Genomic DNA, 21260 nt, shown 5'->3' on the forward strand with positions numbered 1-21260 from the left:
CTCCTTTAAAGACCAATGTTCTCATTCCTTAGGATCTCCTCTGAGAGATCATCACTGATGATTCCTTTATTTTCTTTCATCTTGTCTTTTCCCCTGTTGTCCATTATCTATTGCATACAATTTTGCTCAAGTCCTCCTATCCTTAAAAAGAAAAGAAAAAAAAACCCTCTTAACCTTGTCATCCCTTCTACTAATAGACTTCTAGAGAAGATTACTCTACGTCTTACTACCTATCCCTTTAGCCATTTTCTCCTGACTTCTTACCCCATCATTCTTCCAAAAACGGATTGATTGATGACTTCACCAACTTTCCTTACTATCCATTTTTTAACCTTCTTTCTCTTGGCTTTCAACCCCATCACTCTTGCAAAACTCCTAAACTAGTTTTACAAAAAAAATCTCTTAATTTTGTAATTTTTTAAATCTTTTCTTGCTCTCCATAGTCTTCTCTGTTTACCATAGACTAAAACAGTAAAAGGGTGAAGGTAGGAACAGAGGAAGGCAGGTGTTTGCTGTGCCACCAATGATTTTCAATTTCCATCTAATAACATTCATCCTACTCTCAGAATCTACTTATCAGAGGCCATAGATCTAGGTGTTCTCACTATTATGGGAGAGAGGAATGACATTTATGAAGGATGTAGAGTTTGCACTGGACCAAGCTTTGTCTTAACCCTCAGTTCCTCCATGACAAGAGAACCAAGGACATGGTGTGCAGTTTTTTCCCCTAATACTTTCATTTACTTTTGGGGGAGGGAACTGATATACAAACTTGGCATTCCCTAAATTGCCTATATTAGTAATTTCTTTAATTGTTCTTGGTCTCATTCCCCTTGCCATAAAAGGTAGAAATTGTATTAGATCCTCTAAGTCTCTATTAATTCTAACATTCAATAGTTCTGAGCACCTTTCTCCTAGGCTATAGTAATAGATCTCTTATCTGGTTTCCCTGCTTCCAGGAACTCACCTCTACAGTCAATCTTTGCACAACTGCAAAAATCTTCCTAATGTACATCTCTGACCATATCATTCACTCCCTTGTTCAAAAACCCTTTATTGCTTACGGGGTAAAATAGAAACTTCTCTACCTAAATCTCCTCAGTCAGAAGCCATCCTAACTTTCCAGTCTTCTTTTGCCTCCTAACTAGTGTTCTTTCAAAATCTTCTTTCTCTTTCTCTGTCTCCCCGTACTCCCCCCATCCCCAGCTCTCTTTGCCTGTCTCTATCTCTCTATACATCTCTCTTTCTCTGTCTCTATCTTCCCCCTCCCTTTCCCTTTCTCCCTTTCCCTTTGTCTTTCACCTGGACTCTTCTAGCAGTCTCCTCACTGCTCTTCTAGTCATCTTTCCCAAACCATCTTTCGCAGTTATTTTCCTAGGGTAAAAGTTTCCTAATGTTATACTTCTACTCAAAAACTTTTATTTTCTCCCCTTTCCTTCCACATAAAATATAAACTCCCCATCCTGTCCTTCAAAATGCCCCAGCAATCTCAGCCTGACTCATTTTTCCACCTTGTTTCACACAATTCCTGTGCACACCCTCTCAATTCTAGACAGCCGGGACAACTTAGCCCTTGTGCAGTGCAGCCCCAACGAGGACACCCCCATGTGCCCTTTTCTTCATATCCACTTGTTGAAGTCCTTCTATTCTTTTAAGGCCCAGCCTAGGTGGCATCTTGTCCCCTAAATCTGATCTCTCTCCTCAATCCTCCTTTACCTCCTACCCTCAACCTGGTCCCCTTCCCCCAATATACACAGCAGAAAATGATCTCTCTCCCTCCTCACATTTTTCTGGGCTTCTTCACCCCTACCACATTCTCCTCTGGGGCACAAATTATGTCTTTTTTTCCATCTCTGTATCCCTTGCATCTGACACATTTTTGGTGAATAGGAAATTATACTTCTATTTTTCTCTGGAAGAGGAAGACCTAGAATTTGGTTCTTACATACCTTAGAAAGTTATCTGTATGGTTTAAAGAAAAGTTCACTCACTGATCTGGGAACAAATAAAATCCACTTCAGTCAATCAGTAAATATTTATCAAGCACCTACTATGTGCCAGGCACTGTACTAAGTGCCAGATATACAAAAAGAAGCAAAAGAAAGCCCCTGCCCTCAAGGAATTTACAATCTAATCTTGCCCCACTTCTTCTAACAACAATATGATTTTCCTTGGCTTCAGTTTCATTGTCTCTAATTTATGTCCCCTCCATACCCATCTTCCCAATGTTGGAGGGTGGCTAACATTTTCAACATACCTTAGAGATCCACTTTTAAAAAGAAAATAAGTTTTGTCACTGTCTTTCATTTTTACATAATAATTGTTACTGCATATATTGCTGGCATCCCTTCTAATAAAGTAAAAAATACTTCATTGAAGACAACCAGTGCCCTAACTTTGTATGCAAGATGTATGCAACATTTTGCCACTGTGGTCTCCTGCAACTACATAGAGAGAAAGACTGGAGTTAGAGAGACTAATTAGGAGTCTATTGCAGTTATTGTTGTTATTCGTCCTTCCTTCTCAAAAAGGACAAATGACGTCAGCAGGGTGATGTCTTGAGTTGCAAGTGAATTGTATTTAAGTGAGGCAGTGCTGTGCAAAGTCATCAGCCTCACTCTCTCCTCCAGGGTCAGGGTCATCTGAATCCAGTGGCAAGACATAGGTCAGAATGACTGGAGATGACCCCAAGTGCAATGGGATATATTGGCCTTTTTAAGCTAACATTTTTCCCAAGTCTCTGTTTGTCTGAGTTACCACCCATTCAGTAGTTAAAGGCTAGGTAAAAAATTGAGACAAAAGATGGCCTAGTTTTTTGACTCAAAAGAATCAATTTGGGAGGGAAAGAACCTCAGGTTTTTTGCCCAGAACAGAAACAGTTGCTATTTACACTTGCTCTGAGCCATCAAAACCCAAACAATGGGCAAATTTGCAATAGTTCAAGAAAAATGAAGATGACCTCAAAATCTATAACTACTTTCTACATGTCGTCTTTCTCTGTTCCTCTAGAAAAAAGTGTGAAATCTCCAGGATTTGATTCAGCAAGCATTTTTTTGAATACTCTCACTCAGTGTAAGAAACTCTACTAGGGACATACTAGATGTGACAAAAATCACGTAGCCTCTCTTTTTTACTTAAAGTGGCCAAGTTATAATTTATATATCTTTATACATATGTATATATACATCGATCTATCTCTGTTTATCTATCAATAAGCATATGATTGTAGATAGTTGTATGTACATATATGTAGATAGATAAATATATATTATTTATTTATATTATATATTTTCTTGAAGAATGGGATATAGTTCAAACTACCTGTCCATTTTTTAATCTAACAAAATGTGTGCTGAGACTACAAGGGAAAAACAATAATGGTTTCTCTTTTACTATCAAGTCTGCATGACTTGTCTTCCCAGCTTGATTGTCTATTCCTCTTGGGGGGGGACCATGTCTTCTAATTATTTTGTATCTCCCATAATACACAGTATAGTACTGGGTTCATTGTAGGTACTGACTAGGCAATTGCTCTTATTGTTAACAAAGTACAGAATGTTAGGAAAGCCTATGATTCAATGCCTTTAATTATTAATTTGCACTGCTCTGTTGCTGGATGCAGAATGTTTGAAAAAGCCCCACCCTTTAGAGAAGGAAAGACCTACATATACTTCATTATGATAGAGGTAAAGCCCAAGAGACCCACTCCCAAGATAAACTGATGCATTATTTTGGGATGTTTCTTTAACAAATGGAGACCTAGAGGACTGGGAGGAAGTAGATATTAGGGCTTGCTTACTTGAAAGGTAACTGCAGCTGAAATAACATAATGTGATTGTATTTAAGGCAGAAAAGACTGGGGTTTGGGGCAGTCCCCCCTGAAACTGAGGCTCTGTACTGGGGAGCCAGACCTATCTTGGGGGCACCTTAGACCCTAAGGTAGTAGGTTTCTGCTAATTAACTTATGCTTTATGCAATATCCACACTGTCTCCTTCTAGGGCCCCAGAATTTGATCTACCTCAGGGTCTCCAGTCCTGATTGCCGCACTGAATAATAGATAATCACTTACGGGTTTCCTGCAATAATTGCCTACACCTCATGTCTTTGAAAGATGTTTTGTTCTTGTTTTTAAATTACTGATATAACAGAATTCCTTTAATTCTTGCATTGGGAGTCAATAGCATCATGAGAGTTCCTTAGTTTTAAAAAGGATGAGATGTATCTATTGCAACAAAATCTAGCGTGATGGAAATTCTGGAACATAGCCTTCAAGTTTGCCATAATGTGGTTTAACCTGTTATCCTTGAGGGTTTTTTGACAGCATTATAATTTCATTTTCTTAGACCATAAACATAATTGGGACTACAGAAACCTAGATTAAGTACCTTTTCTGCTTGTTGCTGAATACCTCAGATACGTCCAAAAAAAAAAGTGTTGGATAATGAACATTGCATTTTCCTGAGAAATTGAAAAATATTTATATCTACATGTAGATGTTACCTAAAATACTTATGATTGAGTTGAATATTATATACAAATTTCTTTCTGTCAGTATTTTACCTGTAAATTCAAAGCAGAACTTAATTATCCTAGCTTCCTGCCATTACTCCCTGCCATTACTCCCTGCCGATAATCTGCCCCAAAACAGCCTTTTGTCAAACCCCACGAAATAGGGAAGTTTATGCTTGCAGAGAGTGTTGGAGAGCTGATTCAGATGATAACCTATCATTAAGGTTCCCTTTGATGCTGGACTCAGTGGAACATATTAGTTCTTAGGGTATACTACAGGGTGTGCTATTTACATGGATTATATATAGCCTAAAAATACTGGTATCTGTTAAGAATAATGTGACCTATAATTATGACAGTTATTGCTTTTGACATTCACTTATGAACAAACTAATACAGTGTATGTTAGCATAGCATGGCTTAGGTTAGGGAAAAAGTAAATTTTGTGCAAAAACTTCAGTAACTAAAAGGCCTTAAGGTATTACTTTGTCAATTAATAAAGAAGAGCAGTTAAGGGTATTAAATTATCTGGCAGCTCTGTATAGATCATAATTATGTAGACAGGGCTTTTCTTTTTGAAACAATTTTTACATTACATAAACTGAAGTTTTTCATCCAAGTATCATTTCAAGAAAGGCAGGCTTAAATAATGGAGGCAATGGGGAAACATAATATTACGATAATGTTCTTTGGTGCGGTTTGGAAGGTTTTAGGAAACATTTGGAACTATTTTTCTCATAAAGTTACTTAACTATTGAAGTGTTATGATAGCATTTCCTTCTGCATTGCGTATTTTACAAAAGGAGTCCGGTTAAAGGGGACATCAATTCTAAATATCCTGATTAGAAGGATTTCCACAAACCAGGAAATTACATGCTAGGGTATCCTAGCATTAGTTTAATAAAAGATGTAGTGAAATGAGCAGTGCCTAGGTGATTTAGGGTGGCCTATCAGCTTTCAAATACCCATTTCTCTGCAGCTTCACTTAGCCAAACTGCATTTAGTCATTTTCAGTGGATTTAAAATGACCTGAATTTTCAGAGAAAATAAGCTATAACTTAATTGATTATCTATTTCTGTTGGGGAAATGGGATGTTTCTATTATGTTACATATTACAGCTTGATGCAGCCCTCAAAACTGTTGGAATAAATACAGTATTTAAATTTTCCTTTACCCCTAACATTATTGGTCTCTTTTGGAACCTGACAGATGTATACCTCAAAGGTTCTACACATCTGTCAAGAGTTAGTATAAATTAAACTCCTTTCAGTATTGGTAACTATTCTGCCCTGTACATTCTGACACATAGATTTTTAACTTTTTTGATCATTTCTTACTTTTAATTTAATTTTGTATGCATCCTAATGCAGGTGAAAATGCTGTTTCAAAGCTGTTATATAGCGCATGGCATTGAAAGTGCACACATGTTTAGTTTTAAGTAACTAATCCCTGAGTTCTTTAGCATACTTGATCAATAACATCGTTCTTCTAGAATATATGGTTTGTTTGACTAGAAACACAAATAGTGGCAGATTATTGGGGAGCTCTGCCTCCAGTTAAGATTGCTGCAAGTTGTGAGAAATGTTCACCATGATGGCTCTTTAAGGAAGAACCTCTGAAAGGCAGTACTTCTGGGGAGAGGGACTTGTTTCATGTTGTTCAGTCAATGACTTGCAACCCTGATTCTGGACCTCTTCCTGGTGTCTCCCATTTGTAGAGAGACAGTGATTTTGTTGCTTTTAGGAATGCAGAACAAAGGTTACAGTACCTTTTGGTCTTCACTCAGACCACCATGTGCATTATATGAGTAAAAAAGAGTTGAAAGGATTTTTCTTACTCTTGGATACATAGAATTATAGAATTATCATAAGATCATATTTGTAGATCTGACTTGAAAGGTCATCTCATACAACTTCCTTATTTTACAACTGAGAAAACTAAGAGAATTAAATGATTTGCTCAGGGTCACATTGAAGGAGACCCATTGGCTGGTAGTATGCCGAGCACTGGACATACAAAGAAAGTAAAAAAACACAGACTCTACCCTCAAAGACCTTACATGCTTTTGGGGGAGATAGCCTACATGTAGTTACGTACACACAATTATAGTGGAAGATAATTGAGAGGGAAGGCACAGGGAAATGAGTCATGGAAGGGGAGAGAGGAGAATGAGAAAAGCCTACTGTAGAAAATAGAATGTAAGCTGAATCTCTTGAGGGAAGTCATAAAAGCCAGTGGACACTGAGGAGGAGGGGCATGTCCAACCACAAGGGACAGCTAGGGAAAAGTCACAAATATGAGAGGCAGAGTATTGTGCTCAAAACAAAATTAGTCCAGTGTAACTGGATCATAGAAGTCATGTAGGCATGTAAAAGTTAAGGAGGTGTCAGGTTGTGAAAGGCTTTAATGATACAGAAAATCTTATATTTGATTGCAGAGATACTAGGTAACCCCTAGAAGTCACTGAATTTGGGGTGGGTCACTTTGCAGTGGAGTATAACATGATTAGATCTGTGTTTTCTTTCTTTTTTTGGTGTGTAAGAAATTTATTTTATTTTCAATTCACAGAACAAAACAAGCATTTCCATAACACAGTACAGTAAAAAAGATGATTGCACATGAAACTTCAAGTCTCCCATGTACAACTTGCTATTCACTTCAAATATATAACAAAAATTATAGTGTAACTTTTTTTCCTTTGTTGTTTCCTCTCCTTCCCTCCCGCCCTAGTGATAGTACTTTTAGACACTAATAAGCATATATATGTAAAATTATTTTATACATACTTCTATGTATCAGTACTTTCTCTGGAAGCAGATAGTGTCTTCATATGTCCTTTATTTTTAATTTATGTATTTATAATAGTCAAAATGACTTAGTCACTGAAAGTCGTTCTTAAAACAATATTGCTATTATCATATACAATGATCTCTTGGTTCTGCTCATTTCTCTCTTCATGATTTCATGCAAGTATTTCTTTGCCTTTCTAAGATCACTGACCTCATCATTTCTTGTAGCACAGTAGTATGTGTTTTAGGAGAATCATTTTAACCATCGAGTGGAGGATGGATTGAAGGGGGGAGAAATGTGAGGCAAGTAGGTCCGTTAGAAGAAGGCTACTGCAATATCATAGGAAAAGAGGTATTAAGGGCCTGAAGTAGATTGGTATCTGTGTAAGTGGAGGGAAGGGGATGCATGTGAGAGAGGTTATGAAGGTTAAAAAGATAAGATATGAGAACAAAATGGAAATAAGGCTGATAATGATAGCTAACATTTATATACTGCTTACTATGTACCAGGCACAGTGCTAAGTACTTTAAAATTTTATTTCACTTGATCCTTACAACAATCCTCAGAGATACTTGCTATTATTATCATCCCCATTTTACAGATGAAGAATCTGCAACAGACATTAAGTGACTTGCCCATTGTCACACAGCTATTAAGTCTCTAATGCCCAATTTGAGCTCAAGTCTTCCTGATTCCAGGTCCAGCACTCTACTAGCAGGGTAGGTGGTAGTGTGGAGTAAAGGAGGACACTGAGGTTGTAGGTGTCTAGGTCACTGAAAAAGTAGGAAAGAGGAAAAACTTTTTGGAGAAAAATGAGCTCTGGCTCATGGCCAATTTAAGATATTTGTGGGAAATGCAATTTGAGATGTCCAGAAGGCAGTTGGAGATGTAAAACTGGGGTCCAGGAGACTTGTTAGGATGGATAGCTACAGCTGAGAATCCTTTGTGTAAAAAATGATCATTTAACCCAGGGAGTTGAGATCACATGGCATAGCATAGCATACAGTATAGTACAGTATAGTATAGTGTAGTATTAAGAAAAAGAATAATATCTCAGGGCATAGCCTTGGGGAATATCTGTGAGTAGTGGGCAAGACTTGAATGAATATCCAACAAAGGAGGCTTAGAATGAGTGGTATGACAGATAGAAGTTGAACAGTATTTAAAACCTAGAGAAAAGAGAGTATCCAGGAGGCTATGGTGATCAATAGTGTCAAAGGCTGCAGAGGAATCACACAGATGATTGCAAAAATCTGTCATGCTTTTGAATTTCAAACCTGTATTCTTTGAACGAATGAATCCAAATAAGAATTTAGACAAAAAGAACTATTAGTGGAGAAAAAGAATTGAAAAGACAATCTTCACCAAACCTAAGGCCTTCTATAGCTGGCTGACTGAGTAAACCTGACTTGTATCTGCATCACAAAGGAGCTAAAGTTAATTTCCTAGGGTAATAAGCTAAGCTAAATAGGTGCTGGATCCTTCTCTTTTGGAAAAGAAACTACATTGCAGCTAAAGATCAGCAGATGTCAACAGAGAGTACAGTCATGCAGTGAACATGCTCAGCAAAGAATAGCACACAGGACATCAGTACTTCATCATTAAAGTATGAATTGCATTACTTTCATCATGTGTTTCCTATGTGTTCTTCTTCCCCTAGGAGTAATGTGATAACCTGTGGAAAACAGTGTACCCTTTTGTGTATAAGGTATATTTTTCTTCTCACTTATTTTGTTATGCTCTTTATTTAGATGTCTTTTGCTTTGATCTATTTTTTTTTTCTTCTAGTTAGCCTAGTAAAAGAAAACACATTGATGGGGGCTAATGAACTGTGGTTTTGAACAGATGTTGACCTAAAAAGTGCTAGCTTTCTGGGAACCTATGTGTGAAGATATCTCATATGCTACACATTTATTCAAATTATATTGAATAATTTTCTAAATAAAATTCCACTTTATTTTTATTTGAAACAAACATGTTCTAGAAAGTGGAAAGAATAAATGTCAATAAATCTCTCCTTCAATTGGCATTAATAATGAAAATGTCACCCTTATCCCTTACATCTCTCTAGCAATAACATCTGTCCCCACAGCAATAACCAGAAATGAGTAGACATTTGAAAAGCTCTGTGACAATCATTAACATGTCCCAGAAAAACGCTCTAGGAAGATATTGCCAATCCTAGGTTGACAGTTTCCGGAGAGAGTCACCATCCGCTACTATTTACCTTTTCTTCTTTTGACTCTAATGAGATGCCAACTATGGATCCATGTCATCAATTTTTAGGGCACAAATAGGTCCAGTTTCTTCCATTAGAGGAAAAATATAATGCCTTGCATTAGTTCTGAATCTGTAGTTATCTTTCTTTTTCACTTCCTCCTCTGTCGTTCACATTCTTCCACCCTTCTCCCTCTTGGCACAAGTCACAATTCTCTTATATTTATTTATATTCCTTTTCTTCTTTGCTTTAACCTTAAAGTTCTTCTGCCATTTCCCCCCTTTTGTTTCACTCCCTTTTGTTAGACTAGCATGCCAGAAGTATTCCTTTCATACTTTTACTTTCTCTTCTAGGAGGGGAGACCAGTTGCTCTTTATCTATAGATAGCAGCTACATGGTCATGGCAAAAAAGTTAAATATTGTGAATTTTCTGCCAGGCACTGGAGAATTACCCAAAACTTCAATACTTATTAGAATTCCTGTCATTCTTATTAGTAGCTCTTTTGACCAACTCTTACTATGAAATGTTATGGCAAATCATTTGTGGACCATACCAGTTTGCATTACTGGGAGCTCAGTCATAAGAGACATGATTCTTCTTATTATTTTATGGGCTTTTTTGAGGGGGGAAGGCAGGGCAATTGGGGTTAAGTGACTTGCCCAAGGTCACATGGCTAGTAAGTGGTAAGTGTCTGAGGCCACATTCGAACTCGGGTCCTCCTGCCTCCGGGGCCGGTGCTCTACTCACTGTGCCACCTAGCTGCCCCCTTGGTTGTTATTCTTAGGAGAGACTACTAGAAACAAAATGAAAACACAAGAGATGATTAGGTAGCGATTGGCAAACTGTGTTAATGACTACAAGTACAATTCTTGTTTTAAGAAGGAAAAGAAGCTTTCAAAGTCTGAGGAGTCAGAAACCTTCATAAAGTAGATAAGAATTGAGGTAAGACTTACAAAGTGATGAGCATTTACCTAGGTGGAGAAAAGGAAGAAAAGTGTTTCAGTTATGGGAGAGGAGAAAGAATGAGGAATAAAGACAGAAGAGAACTTCCCTTATTCAGGGTTATAGCAGATCTGCCTAACTAAAGCAGAGATTATCTACTGAGGAGGAGAAGGAAATAAGGTTTGGACAAATGGGATAGAATTCGATTGATCCTCCTGTTACAGAGAGATGCCGTGTTTGTGTAAAACGCATCCTCCTTTAGACTAGTGTCATCTTCCATCCAGTGTTTTCAGATTACATTTAAAACTATTCCTTTACCTGCCTTGGTAGGTAAAAGTTTATTCTCAAGGCATATATAACAAAAGCATTGTTGGGAAAAGAATTGCTCTTAGGTTGTTTTTGTGTTGTTGTTTTTTTTTTTAAAGTAGACACAACATACCAAGTGGTAGCTCCATAATATGTAGGTAGAAAGCTGGGCTCAGTGACAGGGTTCACTTTCCATCTCTGATTTATACTGGCTTTGTTACCTTAGGGAAGTCATAGCTTGCTCACTAAGACTCTTTTAAGTTTCAGGAAAAAAGCGCCTATGTGTATTCTCCATTTGATAGTTTTCTATTCCAGTCAATAAATATTTATTATGCACTTGCTATATGTCAGGTACTGTGCCAAACTCTAAGAGTACAAAAGAAAAGGTAAAAAAGCAGCCCCTGTACTCAAGGAGCTTGCAGTCTCTATCACTGGGTACCATATGGAGTCCATATTTATATGGAGGCAGTGACTTCTGAGTCTAAGCTGTATTTCTCCCTCTATCTACTTAGTAATCCTACATCACCCCCTATTTCCAGTTTTAACATGCCTCTGAAATCTGTATATCTTTGATGAAATAAAGAATTTATTTATATAAAATTTACCATAGTGAAAAATGTGGTTTAAAAGCTATTTCTTAGGGGTGAGTGAAAAATGTGGTTTAAAAGCTATTTCTTTGGGGCGGCTAGGTGGTGCAGTGAATAGAGTACTGGCCCTGAAGTCAGGAGGACCTGAGTTCAAATCCGGCCACAGACACTTAACACAAAAACTAGCCGTGTGACCTTGGGCAAATCACTTAACCCCAATTGCCGTACCTTCTCCCCTCCAAAAAAAAAAAGCCAAAAAATAAAATAAAATAAAAGCTATTTCTTCTTCCTCTTTAAATTTTACATTCTATAGTCTTATTCACAAATTCTTTTTTAAAAATAGATTTACTGAACATTGTTTAAAAATGTGAACATTTTATAAACTTTAATGTTTGTGGGTATTCATTTTACATTTGAAGAATTATTGACAAAGGCAACATAAAGTTAAATATGGGAAATAAAACAACAGCAATTTATCTAGATGGTACAGAGGATAGAGTGCTTTGTCTGGAGTCAGGAAAATGTGAGTTCAAATCTAGCCTCTGATACTTAGTAGCTGTATGACCCTGGGTGAGTCACTTAACCCATATGACTCAGTTTCCTCATCTGTGAAATGGAGATAATAAAGGCAGTGTTCTGGGATTGTGAGGACCAAATGAGATAATAATTAAAAAGTGCTTAGTATAGTGCCTGGCATAGAATAAGTGCTATAGAAATGTTAGTTATTATTAGCTATTATTACTGTTACTTAATTTAAAGCTATTTGATACTCTTGTATAAGATTATATCGGATGTTTTGACCAGAAAGCAATAGAACAAGTGAAAGTAACTCTCGATAATGAAAATACTGAAGTTGGTTGGGGTGGCTAGGTGGTGCATTGAGTAAAGCGCTGGCCCAAGTTCGGTTCCAGCCTCAGAAGTTTAACACACACACACACAAAACTAGCCTTGTAACCTTGGGCAAGTTATTTAACCCCAATTGCCCTCCAAAAAAGGCAAAACAAAAAAAAAAATGCTGAAGTTGGGTCCAGTTCCTTTCTTTCTTATTTATGTTCAGCCTCTTCCTACCATATGGCTTATACCAGGTGTGGGGAACCAGCGGCCTTGAGGCCACATGTGGCCTTCTAGGTCCTCAAGTATGGCCCTTTGACTGAATCCAAACTTCACAGAAGATACACAGAAACAAATCCATTTGTTTTATGAAGTTTCAATTCAGTTGAAGGGCAGTACTTGAGGACCTAGAGGGCCACATGTCGCCTCAAGGCCACAGGTTCCCCACCCCTGTACCCATTAGTTCCCTAAGAGATCTGCAGAACCTTCTGATCAGCGCTCTGGGCTAGTGTTTCCAGATCAGGCTTTCGCTATTGCCCTCAAGCCTTCTTTCCTTGAATCCTTTGTATAGAATGGTTCTGCTTCTCCTCTCTTAGAGCAATTTGGGATTATAGTCAGCAAGTTGAAAAGAAAAGGAGTAGTGTCAATGGCAGTGATACCATTTTAAAGCTCTTGGACCAACTGTACTTTGATCTTGACTACTGTTATAAGAGACAAAGTTGAAAAGAAGCCCTTTGTAGTGCTGGTATCAAAAAAGCCCCAGGAAAACGCTTACATGTATCACCTGCAGTATGGTTCTTCTCTCTGAGACTACCTTGTAGCTCTCTGCTTTCCTTAGTCTTTGATCTTTCTTTAGCACTCACTTGCCACTGGGGGAAGGAGGAAACCTCTTTGGGATTCCCACTTACTCCCTTGGTGTTATCAGCATAAGAAATTTGAAGGAGGGAGGACCAAAGATTTTTCACTTTACATGAGCCATGTTGCTCAAGGATTGGCAGTTTATCTAAGTATAACTAGCTTTCTGAAACAATCCTCTTTCCCCTATCTCCCCCTAAGAGGAAGCCGTTAAAATTGAACTAGGATAACCTAGATTAAGTAAGCAGTTTGGATCATTGAATTTTCTAGGTAATCATTTTTATCAGAATAAGAAATAGTGTTCCTGGTGATGGGAAGTGGCTTTGTGTTCGAGGACCACAGGTCTAGATCAGGGGTATAAGACCAAATTTGGAGCAGATTAGGCCATCTGCCAAAGTTCTACTTGACTGCCTCAGCATAGTTTGACAGTGATCTGAGTTCTCAAAGCCCAAAAAAGCAGGACACAAGCCCAGGGACACCCTACCAAGCTGCAAAGGCACCAGTTCCAGAACCAGCTCATTCACTAGTCTGGCATTTAGGAAACAACAAAACTCAGTTTGAATCATAGAGTCTGCCTCAGACTAATAAATTATTTGACCATAGGAACTCTTGAAAACCATCTAGAAGTCACGGAGAGAGTAAGATCTTAGAATGTAAGGAGCCTTCACCCCCATCCCCATGTCCTGCCCCAGCATCAAAGAAAATCTGAGATCTCTGAAGCATGAGGCATTGAAGTATATCTCTTTGCTTGAAGGCATCCCAGATTGGGAATGGGATGTGGCTTTGTCCCTGGATCCCTAGTATCACTTTAAGAAACACTACAGTTAGTCAATCATCCAAAAGCTACTGTTAAAAGATGTTCTTGGAGGGTCAGCTAGGTGGCACAGTGAATAGAGCATGACCCTGGAGTCAGGGGACCTGAGTTCAAATCCAGCCTCAGACACTTGACACTTAACCAGCTGTGTGACCTTGGACAAGCCACTTAACCCCAATTGCCCTGCCTCCCCCCCCCCCAAAAAAAAGATGTTCCTGTACTTTTGTACTGCTGGTAATGTCCAGTATGTCTCATGTGTAATTTCTTTTGCATGCAGTTGTTTGCATATTGTCTCCCCTGGTAGATTGTAAGCTCCTTGGGAGAGAGGACTGTCCTCTTCTTTGTGTCCTCAGTTCCTATAATGCCTGTCACAGAGCACGCACCACCTCATCAATGTTTCTGACTGAAGGCAAACATTTATAAGCACAATATGTAGATACTAGATAGTATCAAATAGAAAGTCTGTATAAGTATGTATAATATATAAAATCTCCCATGCAATCTTTAAAAAATTGTGAAAAATAGAAGAGATTACCAGCCTAAATATAGGCAAGTGTCTTAATTTAAAAAAAAAAAGAGGTTAAATCTTTGAATAACATAGAGATCAGGCACTTTGACTTTGATTCCTGGCAGAATTTTAGAACATATAAAAGCAGTGATTTGTGAACATTTAGAAAAGGAAATAATGTCTAGTAAGAGCCATCCTGGCTTCATAAAGGACAGCTCATTCCAACGAAAGCTTGCTTATCTGTTGGGCACAATTATGAAGCTGGTAAATCCAGGGATATTCCATAAATGTATGGACATTTGCACCTGTATTTCCACAAAGCATCTGACATAGTGTATCATGTTATCCTTGTAGAAAAGATGGAGGGTTATGTGATGATTAATAATACATATAGGAGAATGAAGAGTAAAGTTGAATTACTAGACCCAAAGACCCATAATGGCTCAGTGTCAACTTTAAGGGAGGTCTTCAATGGAGTGCCCCAGGTATCTCTGCCTGACCCATGCTCTTCAAAATTTTGATCACTTGCATTGGTAGAAGCGTAAGTGACATGCTTAACAAATTTTCAGATTTATCAAAATTTGGAAGGATAGTTCATACGCTGGATGACAGAATTAAAGATTAAATAAGCTTAACTAAGTGGTCATATTGAATAGGAAGAAATTTAATAGGTATAAACAGAAAACCCTGTATGAAAGTTTAAAAAAAGCAGCTTCATAAGGAAAGTATGGCCATACATTTCTTATGAGAAAGACCTGGGGATTTTATTAAACTCCCAGTCCACTATGGATCAAAAATATGACTTGGCAGCCAAAAAAAATTTAAGATAATCCTGGGCTGCATTAAAAGAAGCTTAGTGTGTGGAGCAGAGAAAGTGATAGTCCACTCTGTTGCGTTCTGTTCAGATCCCCTCATGAAATATAGTGTTTAGTTCTATGTGCCACATTTTTTAGATTGGTTTTTAACAAACTGGAGCTAGTATAGAGGAGGACAGTCAAAATGAAGAGGGAAGCTATGCCACATTAGAATTAGTTGAAGAGGGGGCAGCCAGGTGGCTCAGCGAGTAAGAGCACCGGCTCCAGTGTCAGGATGACCTGGAGATCAAATCCTGGGCTCAGACACTCAGCACCACACCCAGAAATAACTGGCTGTGTAACCTTGAGCAAGTTACTTAACCCCGATTGCTTTAAAAAAAAATTAGTTGAAGGGAACTGGGAGTGAAGAAGAGAAGATGTTGGGGTACCAGCATGCTTGTCTTCAAGTATTTGAAGGGCCATCCAGTGGAAAAGGGATTAGCTGTGCTCCTTTGGCCCCGGAAGGCTGAAATAGGAACAGTGAGTGAGAATTGCAGAGAGGCACTTTGAGGCTTTATAAAAGGAAAACCTTCCAATAATTAAAACTACCCAGAAGCCAAATGCCCCCTCTTAGGAGGTAATGAATTCTCCTTTGCTGAATGCCTTCAAGTAGAGGTAATGCAATCGCTTACTGGAAATGTTAGGGAGTATCTTAGTTCTGATATCAGTTGATTGGATGAATACTCTGCAAAGACTGATGATTTCTCAATCATCTGAATTTTCTGAGATTGTTATTATTACTATCATTCTGTAATTAAATAATGTAATTAGAATCATCTCTTTTGTTTCTTTTAGTGACTCTTCCTCTTCTTCTAACACTATAAACATAACCATTCCCCAAACTCTATACTCATTCTTTCTGTATTCTTTCTTGGTGATCATGTACACATTCCCAGCTTCAATCGTGAACTCTGTAGAGACAATCTCCAAATATGTATGTACAGACGTTAGCCTGCTTTGGTTTTCTTCTGGATATCTCTGCCTGGAAGTCCTATGTGTACCTCAAATTGAATATGCCATCACTAAAATCCTGCTGTTTTCTCCAAAACCTATTCACTGCCTATTTTCTGTTAATGCAAGCATCATTCTCTAGATCACCCAAAGTTTAAACCTCCAAGTTATTTTGACACCTGCATTTTTTAATCACCCCACATTTATAATTATTTGTTATCTTGTCAGTTTTACTTCCATAATATATCTCACATTGGTCTACTCTTTTCCAGTAACACTTTTATCTGGACAGTAGTTCAGGCTCTTAAAACCTATGACTCAAATGGTGATATTAGCTGCCTAACTGATCTTCCCTTTTTCATTGTTTTCTTGCTTTAATCTATCCAAAACCCGAGGAACATTAATGTTCCTGGTTACAACAGCTCTGAACATACCCATCACTAATCCTTCACCATTAAGTACAAAAGCAACTCCAATTTCCTCTACATATCATACAAGATTCTTTGCAATAGGATTCGTATACTTTTTCTGTCTTGTCTCATACTGTTTACCTTCATGTGCCTGTTTTGGTTCTAAGCAGCCTAAAGTACTTGCCCTTCTCTCAAGGGTATGCTAGAGCCAGCTCTAACTCAGGAGGCAGTTGTAAAATTTACACTGGACTCAGTGCCTCCTTTCCTCCTGCAAACCCTAGTTATTAAATATTTACCAGCACACACAGATACACCTACCCCATCCTCATATTATCTATAAACGTTGCTTGAGCTCAACAGGAAGGTAGCATGAGGCTCAGGGAACGAAGTCATCACCAGATAACAACAATATACTTTGCATCATTTATGTCATTTGACAGAATATCCTGTCTTCCTTATACTCCTCCTACCTCTGGTGTGGACATCTAGATGGTTCAGTGGATAAAATGTTGAACTTGAAGTCAGAAAGACCTGAGTTCGAATGCTGCCTCAGACAAGATTCCTCATCTGTAAAATAGGAATATTAGTAGCCTTTTTGACACAGGGTGGTTGTGAGGACTCAGTGAGATCTAACAGATATAAAGTACACACCTTAAAGTGTGTACTTCCTGTCATCTTTGACATTGAAATCTTACCCATATGGGAAAATTCAATTAAAATTACACCTCCTTCATGAAACCCAAGTGCATATAACCACTGCAACCAGACATTGTTTATAGTTCATATAAACTCTAATACTATCTTGTTTGTGCCTCTTTTGTTCATAGACACATTCGTTTCATATTACATTTTTAAAATACATGACTCATCTCCTTGACTAGATTCAAAGCTCCTTATGATAACTGGGTCTTATTTTTCATCATATTCCTCATACAAGTTGTATAGAGCTTGTTCACAGGGGCACTTAGAAAGTGTTTTCTGAATTGAAATGGATTCTGGCTGATATGCACAGGTTGAGTCTTACTAAAATAATATTTGTGGCTTACTAGATTAATAAATAAGTGGATTGGGTATAAATCTCATTCAGGCTCTCTTTCTTTCAAATTCAGTTACCCCTTTGTAGTGACCTCGTTTGGACAAGAGCACAGCAGTCACCAAAAATGGGTATTAGGGAACCTATTAAAAATATAAAACAATTATATTTCGGAAGCCATGTTTCAAAATATCATATTTATGATCTCAAACACTATTTTTTTTGTTTTTCCTCAGAAAAATATTAAACATTACGCACTAGAACCTTAGTATAATACTATTTATTATATAGAAAAATACCTTGTAAGATTTGTTCTTATTGGACCCCATCAAAAGCTGGCAACTCACGTAATAAAAAAGTTTACCTTTCTCCTCTTCTTGCCTTTCCTCCCCCACACATAATCACACAAATCAGTGGGCACGTTAAAGAAAGGTCAAAGGATATCTGTTCTTTTCAAATGTAGATTATATCTTCACCAATCCAGAACTCTTAAGTAGTGTGAATACTGCTCTTAGAAACAGAGATGTTTCTAATTAACTAAACTTTAAAGCCCCATCTTAATCACTTAGAGAATTCTTGTACACATCTGTGCTGCAGGAATAACTGGATTACCTCCATGGATTTTGTGTGTGGGTGTGTGTATGTGTGTGTGTGTTTTTAAAGCAATGCTATAACTCTGTCCAAATGCTATTCAATGCTGCTTTAATGTTTAGAAGCTAATGTGCACTTTGTAATGTAGTTTAAAAATTGAAACCTCTCCTACCTTTTATATTCTACTCTTGTAAATTCTATTTGTTTGTGGAGACCAGTCATTTGAAATACTGTGTAACGTACAGTCCAGAACTGCTTCTCTCACAATCTAACCTAAATCAGCAACAGAGCTAGTACTTTTAATGTGGTTTCTATTCATCTGAAGTGACATCAGTGTCTTTCTATTCTTTTTATTTTAATAAAATAGTGCCCAGATTGAGTGTTGGTGCCAATAAAGGAAACTGAGTCCCATAAGGAATTTTTCATTAGGATAGATGAAGTGCTATGGATAAACAAGTCAAACCTAGCATGCCAAGATGGCATGAAGAGCCATAAAAAGGCATGACTTTACTTATGGGAATACGTGGCAAGACTTCTTGGCATTTTCCATGTCATCTGTGTGTGTGTTTGGGGACAGAGGGGATGATTTTGTTTCATCTCCTATCTGGAAATACATTTCTTCTCAGATGGATGCCCCTAGAGTTGAACCCCCCCCCCCTCCTAAAGGGTCTCATTTAAGTGGAAACAGAACTATTAATGATGATTTGAGACCATTAAATGACCTTATCTCTAACTTCTGCAGTAGAGAATAGCTCTTGCAGAAGTAAGGATCACTTTTTTTTTTCCCCTTTTTAAAAAGTCAAAAGTCAGAAAGACCTGAGTTCAAATCCTGCCTCGGGTACTTTAACCTTTCTTAAGCTCAGATTTCCCAGCTGTAAAATGGGAGTATTAATAGCCTTTACCTTACAGGGTTGTTTTGAGGAACCAGTGAGATAACAGAGATAAAGTGTTTTGCAAACTTTAAAGTGTGTACTTCCCATCATTTTTTTTTTAAGCAATTGGGGTTAAGTAACTTGCTCAAGGTTACACGGCCAGTTATTTCTGGGTGTGGTGCTGAGTGTCTGAGCCCGGGATTCGATCTCCAGGTCGTCCCAACACTGGAACCGGTGCTCTTACTCGCTGAGCCACCTGGCCGCCCCACTTCCCATCATTTTTGACACTGAAATCTTACCCATCCTGGAAAATTCAATTAAAATTCCATCTTCCTCATGAATCCCAAGCATACATAACCACTGCAACCAGACATTATTTCTAGTGCATATGAATTCTGACATTACATTGTGCCTCTTTTGTGCACAGACACATTAGTATTATATTATACTTTAAAAATGCATGGCTTATTTCCTTGACTAGATTCTAAGTTCCTTAAGGGCAAAAACTGGATCTTATTCTTCATCATATTCCTCAGAATACTTGTATAGGCCTTGCCTCCTGGAACACTCAAAAACAGTTTGAGCCTTGGTGTCATATAGGCCCCTTCTGACCACTACATTATAGTTAGTTCAGGTCTTCAATAACTTGAGATCTCTGTTCCTAATAGATGTAAAATTCTCATTTCTTTGAAAATTGCTATTTCAAAGAAGTGTTCTTATGCAAAATGAAACTATTTCTCTGATTCAGGAGATGACTCTTGGAAACAATATTTTGTTTATAACCAGTATAGCAGGTATTTCTTCTGGAAAACTGACCATGTGGCTGTCATGCTTTACTTAAAAATGGTCTAAATCATTAAAAAAAGAATTTTAATATGTAACTTTTGCATCATGGGATAGAAATGGAGAACTAAGGTTGATTAAATTATATATAAGATGATTATACTTTTGACTTCAGCAAACATTTATTAATCACCCACTATACCCAGACCCCCATGAAAATCATTGCAACTTCTTAGCCAGTATCAGTTGCAGAGGATGAAAAATTGGAGAAATTTTATAAACAAACTTGATAAAGACATTCAAGCTAAATCAAATCAACTTTGATACTAGATAACTTAAGGAGAAAGTGCTGAAAAATATGTTGAACTGGTTATTATATATTGTTTAAGTCAAGAAATAAAAGAATCCAAAATCTTTTTAGATTTCCTGGAAATCTTAGGTCTGTACTTCATTCATTCTTCCTTCCAGAAGAGATCAGAAGATGCTAGATTTGACAAGAGATGAATGCTATTAACAAACAAAACAAAACAATGAAACTGTCTCTATCCTGACAGGAGAAGACTGATCATAGGTGTAGCAGTCATTCTGAACCAGTGCCTGTATGCAGTCAAATCATTGACTGGTTAGGGTAGAGGTGAAATCAAATGCGTTATTAGAACAGAAGCCAGAAGTGAAAGAAAATAACAGGGTTAGATAGCAGCAGTTCCATCTCAAATTTTAAAAACAAGTTGTTTACTCTGAAATTCAAAAGTACCACATAAATGCTAGCTTCTTTTAAAAGTAAGGGACAGCTAGGTGGCCCAGCAGATACAGTGCCTGGCATGAAGTCAGGAAGACTCATCTTCCTGAGTTCAAATCCAGCCTCAGACACTTACTAGCTGTGTGACCCTGGGCAAGTCACTTAGCCCTATTTGCCTCAGTTTTCTCATTTGTAAAATGAGGTAGAGAAGAAAATGGTAAATTACTCCAGTATCTTTGCCAATAAAATCCAAAGTGGGGTCATGGAGAGTTGTATACAACTGAAATAACTCAACAATAAAATTAGTAAAAGTAGGAAATGCATACAAGAAATACATTGATTCCTATACAGATTTAATTGATGCCAGTCACAATGAGAATAAAAAAGTACTCAGAAACCACCAGCAATCTTCTTAATAAAGGAAGCACTGTTTTAGAATATAGGCGAATGTGTAAATATTGCAAAAAGAGAGTGAGTAGGACCACCTTAAAAAAACTGCGAAGGATTAGAGGGAAAACTTGACTTGCAAAGGGCTTAGCATGAAACGTATTTGAGCCAGATAACTGCAAGAACATGTGCAGATGAAACCAGAAGGACAAATAGATGTAAAATGAAACAGATCGGCTGGAATTTGAACTTGGAAACTTTTGAACAGAAGAGTATA

The 21260-nt window shown here is 37.6% G+C and overlaps 1 protein-coding gene and 1 long non-coding RNA gene across 11 annotated transcripts in view; one reads left to right on the forward strand and one right to left on the reverse strand.

Annotated features, from left to right (window-relative positions):
• Nucleotides 1-20486, reverse strand: part of LOC138145099 (uncharacterized) — a 51890-nt gene extending 31404 nt beyond the window's left edge. Inside the window, exons 1-2 of the long non-coding RNA XR_011164109.1 lie at nucleotides 17976-20486; nucleotides 17049-17145 (exon numbers count right to left, since the gene is read on the reverse strand). This is a non-coding gene — a long non-coding RNA (uncharacterized lncRNA). The remainder of the gene's footprint in view (nucleotides 1-17048; nucleotides 17146-17975) is intronic.
• GTDC1 (glycosyltransferase like domain containing 1) overlaps nucleotides 1-21260 on the forward strand; it is a 476083-nt gene that overhangs the window by 357074 nt on the left and 97749 nt on the right. For 8 of the 10 annotated variants that reach the window (XM_069066750.1, XM_069066758.1, XM_069066751.1 and 5 more), the window contains one exon: nucleotides 8962-9009. The exons of the other annotated variants lie outside the window; for them this stretch is intronic. In XM_069066750.1, the coding sequence (XP_068922851.1) occupies nucleotides 8962-9009 (48 nt within the window). The remainder of the gene's footprint in view (nucleotides 1-8961; nucleotides 9010-21260) is intronic. 10 annotated transcript variants of the gene reach the window in all.

This window comes from Petaurus breviceps, unplaced genomic scaffold, assembly GCF_028583685.1.
Source record: "Petaurus breviceps papuanus isolate PSGF00001 unplaced genomic scaffold, PetGlider_PUasm1.0 90723, whole genome shotgun sequence".
Taxonomy (NCBI): Eukaryota; Metazoa; Chordata; class Mammalia; order Diprotodontia; family Petauridae; genus Petaurus; species Petaurus breviceps.